The 8101-nt window shown below is 35.7% G+C and overlaps 1 protein-coding gene across 1 annotated transcript in view; it reads left to right on the forward strand.

Moving 5' to 3' along the window:
* Window positions 1–6677, forward strand: part of LOC132034557 (beta-amyrin 28-monooxygenase-like) — a 10620-nt gene extending 3943 nt beyond the window's left edge. Inside the window, exon 3 of the mRNA XM_059424956.1 lies at window positions 6106–6677. Coding sequence (XP_059280939.1) covers window positions 6106–6677 — 572 coding nt within the window. The remainder of the gene's footprint in view (window positions 1–6105) is intronic.
* The last annotated feature ends 1424 nt before the right edge of the window (window positions 6678–8101 follow it).

Consider the following 8101-nt stretch of genomic DNA (forward strand, 5'->3'; position numbering starts at 1 on the left):
TTTTTTTCCCAACCCCAAAGTGTTACCTTCCATAATTCATTCTTGGTCCCATATTTCATGAGATATTAATCTTTACACCTACTTCTTAACTCCAAATTTTTCCCAACACTTCCATCCCACAAAATCATATAACACTTATGCCTTACAAACAAAGTCGGAAAATAACCTAGTCCCTCACTTGTCGCAACCCACTTAAAATAGTCCGACGTACAAAATCGAGATATAACTTGATCTTCCCTCATAGAAATATCACATATCCGCGACTCGAGCTTTTGAATAGCCGCCTGATGAGATCCCATTGTCTACAAGTAGCCCAGCATAACGTCTTTTCGGACTTGGTTTGATTTTCCCGAGAACCTTCTCAAGCATTGCCTCAACCCTTGAACTACCTTGATCGTTTGACTGCCCTTTTGGTGGAATATATGGATTGGACTCTTATTTTTGAAATTGCTGTTGTTGTTGTAGTTCCCTTGATTCGCGCCACCATAATTATTATTGTAGTTCCCCTGGCTGTTGTTGTAAGTACCTTGTCCCTGCTGGTCTCCATTGATTTTGATTCTGGTAACCCCCTTGGTAATTTTGCCTTTGATAACCCCTTTGAGAGTTGTTCACATAGTTAGCATCTTCAATCAGCATAGGAGGTCCCTCGTGATATGGACCCTCTTGGACTTGGTACATCCTATTCTTGGACTTGGTACATCCTATTCGGCATACCTGAAGCATCTTCGTAAATATTTACGCTTTCTGTCCGGTTCTCATCAAACCTTTGGTCAAAGAAAGCATATTCGTTGCAAGCTGAGCCAATGTCTGCTGAGTATCCTGATTCTCATTCACCATATTTTGAATCATAGCATTCCCGTAGGGTACAATATCTGCATTGTTTGAGTGCCAAGCCTGATTATGCGTAGTCTGTGTCTGTAAGTATGTTGGTAGCTTGAGTGTAAGATTTATCCATAAAACAACCATGCTAGCCGCATTGTTCGCGATTGATCGTGTTATAGGATCCAGCCCTCTAGAACTTCTCCATTAATATTTTCTCCAAAAAACCATAAGTCGGATACTTCTGCAGATATTCTTTAAATCTCTCCCAAGCTTCGTATAATTGTTCCCCCGATCGCTGCTTGAATTCATAAATTTTGTCACGAATCTCAGCCTTCTTGCTGCGAGGATACCATTTCTTGAGAAAGACTGCTACCATCTCTGCCCATGTAGTAATAGAATTTTGGGACAGCTTCTCGAACCACGTTTTTGCTTCTCCAGCCAAGGAATCTTTGAAAAGCTTCGGCCGAATAGCATCTTGTGACACATTGTTTTCGATATGATGAGCACATACATCCACAAAGTTCTGCAAATGTCGTTGAGGATCATTCTCGGTAGAGTTCTGAAAGTAGCCCTCAAACTTCAACAACTGGTAGAGAGAGGAGTCAATTTTGCAACTAGCAACTCCAACCTAAGGATGAACAATAGCAGATACATAGTTCTCCTCTGGTACAAGATTAACAAAGACATTCGGTACAAGATCAGCAAAGACATTCTCTTCATTCGTTTCATTCACGGGATCATTCAATTGATTTCTCTGATTCTCAGGAGCTGCACGTTGGTTTCGCTGGTTCTGATTCATGTTCACCCGGTTCACGAGGAATAGCAAACAAGGTGTGATGGAATAAGCAAAAGGCTTCAGTCAAAGCAAATACTATTTAGTAATTTCAAAACCATATTCCTCGCCAAAATTTGATACGCTCAAATTACACCTTTTATTAACGTAAAGGGGACGATGTCAAATATAGTAACCCAACAAGGTTGGGGTCGAATCCCATAGGGAATATGGTGTGAAAAGTTACTAAAATCGTAGAATGCTTTATTTAGGTCTAATGTCTTACTCCGATGAATGTGTAGAAAGTTGGTTGTTTATGACTAATTGCTAACTAATTGCTTTGGATTGTAATATATGGTAAAAGAAACCAAGGTTGTGTCCCCGTCAGATAAAGTGTATGATCATGGGTATTGATCTTGATATACTTCTAATTGATCGTTATATGAATGCACTCAACCTCTATGTGAATCTCTAATATTTCCCAATAAATAAAGATTATTTCTTTGTATGATTTTCCCAAATATAAGAAAGTTGATACTAAGAACGGTTAATTATGCCAAGTAAATTCCTCTTACTGCTAAGTGAATTTATTAAACAAGGGTTAACGCTTTGAGTTCTTTTTATTTATTCTTATCAAACCCTAAGTACTTTCCCAAGTTAATAAAGTTTATGGCTTTAATCAATGTTTGCAACCATTAATCATGAATGAAGAGCGAAGAATAAATAAACCCTAACAATCCATTATGCATATATCAATCACAATTCCCAATCACAAAATACCCATCTTTGGGTTCACAACCTTAGTAAAGGTATTTAGCTACTCATGACAAAGAACAATAAATAAGAGATTGAAGAATTCATAATTGCTTACTTTTGAAGATAAGAGAATTAATAATACTTGAATTGATGTTTGAAAGCTCCAAAACAAAGGAATATTCAATGCTCTAAGTCAAGAGTCAAAGTATATCAACTGATAATAAATAAAACCCTACATTGGATGATTTATAGGTTTCAAAAACGTAAAATTACAAAATTTACACTTAAGTCCAGACGACGACTTATACGGTCCGTATAACATTACACGGCCCGTATAAACTTGTACTACCTTCAGCCTTTACTTCTTCAGAGAAAACAACGAGCTGATATTACATGGTCCGTATAAACTTACACGGCCCGTATAACTCGATCGTGAAACTTCTTATTCAAACACAGCTCTTAGTCTTGTCTTAAATCCTTCGACACGCCCAACTATATGGCTCGTATAATATTATACGGTCCATGTAAGTTGCTCGTATATCAGCATCTTCCAACTTTGACATTCTATTGCCTTGTCCTTCTTCAATACGACCATAGACACGGTCCGTATAACAATGTACGGACCGTGAAATTCAACTTCTGTGCAATTTTAGCAACTTTTAGTTTCTGAACCTTAACTCTATGATTTACCTGAAACACAACAAAAACACATCAAAACAACACATACTTGCCTAAAAACAAGTAAAACTTCTCGTAAGAATGAATGTATAATGCTCAACCATGAAATAAATCAACGAACCAGTTCAATCAGCATAGAGAGTCTATGACACCTTTTACTTCAAAATATAACGCAACACCTGTAACTAAGTCTTATGTACCAAAGTGCTCCATTTCTCATTTATCATCATCGGTATTTTGTCATAATTCGATATTAATATACATATGAAATGAGAATGTATGCCATACATGATATCATCACCAACAGTAAATCGCAATCAAGATTTCAATCGTGTATTATCATAATTATACAACACGATTCAGGCTTAATCTCATTATCCTTCTTTTCTCCGATGATAAATGACACAACAAGAGAGAAATGAGTGTAACACGTATCACAACATAACAATTAAGGCAACAAGCCTAATCACAATAACAGGGTAACAAGCCACAATCAACAACAACCAACCTAATAGAATTCCATCCGAACTCCATACCGAAGGCCTAGCATACCTTCCCCGTCAATATCTAACTCCCACATATGCTTCACTAATTCGAGTCTAACCGAAAGGTAAGCTGTAACATACCTCGATGCCGAGCTGGTGCCACGAACCGCCAAACCTGAGCCTTGCCCTTCTGAAGTGCCTCAGATCGCTCGTAGTCTAACGATTAGCAATGCTAAGTAAGCAAATGACTATAATAAACCAACTAATCGGAAGAAGAATCGATTCGAGAAAAGTTAATCAAAATACCCCTAACGAGTCACGAAGGAAAAACGGGAAATTAAGGGTGAAATTACCTTACCCATAGTCTCAACAATCATAATCCTTAATTACATGGGTTTCTAATCACATTAGACCCTTTAATTTAATCAATTAGTCAAAATCCCCAATTTGGGTGAAACCCTAAGCCTCATGGTTAGATTCTTGAACTATTGAGCAATTCAATCCTAGAATGTGTTAATCTACACTTCTAGATGATATAAACAATAATTGAAGCAACACTTAACCAATTTATAAAAAGGGTTTATGAATAATACCCTAAGTCTCATCACCCCCATACTAGGACCATAAGCTACCATGGAAACTCAAAGAGGAAGGTAGTAAAGTTAGATAGTAGATTGGAACTTACCCCAATAGATAATTCCCCCAGTATCTTCAAGATTACCTCTCCTAGCCCTAGGAGTTAGGTTTTAGGTGTTTTGGACTAATAATTCGAACTCAATGCATAAAAATAATGAACTGATCCTGTCGATCCGCCATGGTAGTCCCGCCCTGGCGGTCAACCATCCGCCATGGCAGAATTTCATTTAGTCACAGGCCTTTGTCATGGCGGGCAAGACACCGCCATGGCGGTCGCGCTATGGAGGCTCGAGGCTTGCCATGGCGAACACACCACAAACCAGAAAATCTGGTTTTTCACCAATCCATCCCAAAATCCCTACATCAATCTGAGGCCTCCCATACACAAACCAGATATGCATACACACTTAAAAACACGCTACGAACTCACCCGTGACCTCGGAATTCCCAACGGAGGTCTAATTCACCAAGTCAACCCCTAAACGGATAACAACCAAGTGCCCAAAATGCAATCAGACGCCTCGGGAATTGAACCATCCACCCCACCAAGTCATATCGACGCTCCGGACTTCACGGAATCGACGAAAATCCGAAAAAGGTTTGTTTACCTAAAAGTCAATATTGGTCAAACGCTTTCACTTAAGGATTCTAAATCCTTCAGTTTTCACTAGAATCGCTTCCCGGGAATCAGTCCACAAGGGTAAAATGGTCAAAAAAAGCACATAACCCGTTACAAAACACATCAGGAATTGAGACTACATTTGGGCATTCTTGACCAAAGCTTAACAATTCTTGTATTTAGAGTATGATGTTCAAACTTCTTCCTTGTAATTGGTTTATTCTCCATTTTTTTTTTCTAAATAAAGGTGGCATGTTAGTGACGTTTGGTTGGTGAGTGAAAAGGATATCTCTCAACAAAATATATATTTTCTCCATTTCGATTTATGTAAATTTGAAAACAAGTTAATTTAAACTATCTATTTTTTCCTGGATAAGAAGCTTTAATAGCCACACGGTAGTGTTATGATATGTTTAAGACCACAAGTTTCAAAAGTTTTACAATAACACAAATGTTATGATATGTTTAAAACCACTCGGACCTTGTGTTTCCATCACGCCAATAGATATATGGCATGTATTTGCCCATAGACTTTTAGCACTAACATGGTTACTTACATATTTTCTCACCTCATTAAATCACTTAACTGTAGTAAATTTATATGGTTTGATATAAACACCGGGTGCGGATAAATATTTACCCGTTCCAAAATTCTTCCTTCTATCTTAAACGTAATCAAATAGGTTCACACAAATTGAATTAAATGGAGTATTAAAGATTTGCAACAATTAACAAATAAGAGAGTATTTTGATAAATATTTTGAGTTTCTAAAGGTTAATACTAATGGAGTGTGTGTGTTACTTGGAACAGGTAACATGAATTAAAAGTTATAATAAGATAATTATAATAAAATGACTTCTGTCCACGAGTGAAGGAGGTCATTTCCCCCATAACCAAGCACTAGATGTTACTTCCTCCGTTTACTTTTGCTTGTCCACTATATTAAAACTAAAATTTTACTTTTGCTTGTCCACTATAGCATATCAAGGAAAGACAAACTTTTTTTTTTTTAGTTTTACCCTTAACATTAATTACTCATTTTTAAATCATTCTCCAAGTTCAATGAGACTATACGCCAATATATATGAGTATTATAGTAAAATACATATTTCCTTTATTAATTCTTAAGGGGCGTGCAAAGTCAAAGTGGACAAGTAAAAGTGAACGGAGAGAGTAACTTTTGCATGAAAAATGTTCTCCTGAAATCAAATACACCCTAGAGGAGGGTCCAATGTTGGGCATCCGAGTTGATAAATACCAATACAATATCACAACCCATCAAATATACTGTTGTATTTAACCTTTGTTTTTTTGGTCTATATATTTATATATGAAGGTAAAGAGGAGGTGAAGGTGTTTCCTCTAGTCAAATTATACACTTTCAAAGTGGCATGTCAGCTATTCATGAGCATTGAAGACGACACAGAAATTGAAAGGCTTTCTGCACAGTTCCACATTTTCTTGAAAGGACTTATATCACTCCCTCTATATTTACCCGGTACAGCATTTTACAAGGCAGCAAAAGCAACAGATGCTATCAGAAAAGAACTATTGCAAGTTGTCCGAAAAAGAAGAGAAGACTTGGAACAAAAGACAGCTTCACCTTCACAAGATATTTTGTCTTATTTGTTGTCCTGCCCAGATGAAAATGGAAAGTTCATGTCTGAACTTGTTATTGTTAATAACATATTGTTGCTACTCTTTGCTGGCCATGACACTTCATCTGTCACTCTTACTTTACTCATTAAGAGACTCATGGAGTACCCTCAAGTTTATGAAAACATCCTGCAACACTACAACAAATTCGATTATCAGAAACAAATAATTTCGTCACCTATAAGTCATATTTCGTCACCAAAAATCTTGTGTGACGAAAAAAAAAATTTAGATAATCATTCGTCCTTATAAGAGGGTCGCTAAAAGTATCTGAAAGACAACTTAATGTTTCGTCACTAAATAAAGTTTATTAACTACGAAATCTTATTTCGTCCCCAAATGCATAGTATTTGTGACGAGCATATTTGTCATAAAAAGGATAGATTTTCGTAGTTGATAGTGTGTTTTGTCACTAAAGAGGCTATTAATACTTAAAAACTACCTTGTCACTAACTATTTAGTTTGTTCAGTGACGATACCAATTGTCTCAAAAGCTATATGTATTTTGTAGCTGAAATAATATAATTTCGTCACTAAAGACTACCTTTTATATACAAAAAAATGTTTCGTCCCTAAATGTATAGAGATTTTAGTGACAAATTTGTTGTTATAAACAAAGCTTACAATTTTGTAGTTAATCTCTCATCTCGTCACTCATAGTATTGCTTTTGCTGGAAAAAAAAAATTGTCACTATAAATTGTCACGATTAGTGACAATTACAATTGTCATAACATAAAGCATTAATTCGTACCCAATAAGGAGGATACTAGGACAAATATATTTTTGTCGCTAAATGTAATCAACTTATGACGAACTAATTTGTTTCGTGACGAAAATATATTTGTCTAGAAAAATTTAGTTTAGTCGTCGCCAATTTAATGACAAAATATTTGTCACTAATTATAGACATTCGATGACGTTTAATTATTTTGTAGTTATTAATTTGTAAAATTAGAATTGCATAAATTGAAAATAAAATAACAAAACATGCTAGATAATAATACAATTCACCCATGGTCATACAATTAAGAACAACTAAAATTGTGCGAGATCATATCTCATTATAAACTCCTAAATAAAAGTAAAATATGTTTAACAAACAAGAAAATCCAACTGAAATATACTAAATATTACTCCTAAACTAAGACAAACAATGCAGTTTTCTTCCAAAGTACCAATCCGGCGAAATATACGAAATATTACTCCTAAACTAAGACGGATAGTGCGGTTTCTTCTAAAATACTAATAATGTGGTGACACTTGCTTGCAATGGAGTCTTGATTCAATTCCCACATTTAATACTGCTGAAAAAGAGAGAAAAGAAAATTAAGATTAGATTTAAAGTGTAGAAGTTGAAGAATTCAAATCTCAAATCCAAAGCTAAATAGAGTTCATCATCAAAAGGATTTATCTATTTGGAACAATATCATACTACAATACTATAATTCTAATATCTTCTCCTAATAGCAGTAACTTTTTTTATGTTTCAAGTGTCTAGCTAGATTTATGAGGAGTACTACTGTTTATTCCAGTTTTGATGAGTATAGTTGTATAGGAGGTATATGTTTGGATTTTTGGACAGCCTGGTGTGGCTGATATTCATCTGCAAGAGCAAAGCTGCGCGAACAATAGGCCTTTGGAAGACTGGATTGAGTGGACAGCTGCAGAAAGCATT

Source organism: Lycium ferocissimum, chromosome 10 (assembly GCF_029784015.1).
Source record: "Lycium ferocissimum isolate CSIRO_LF1 chromosome 10, AGI_CSIRO_Lferr_CH_V1, whole genome shotgun sequence".
NCBI classification, from domain to species: Eukaryota; Viridiplantae; Streptophyta; class Magnoliopsida; order Solanales; family Solanaceae; genus Lycium; species Lycium ferocissimum.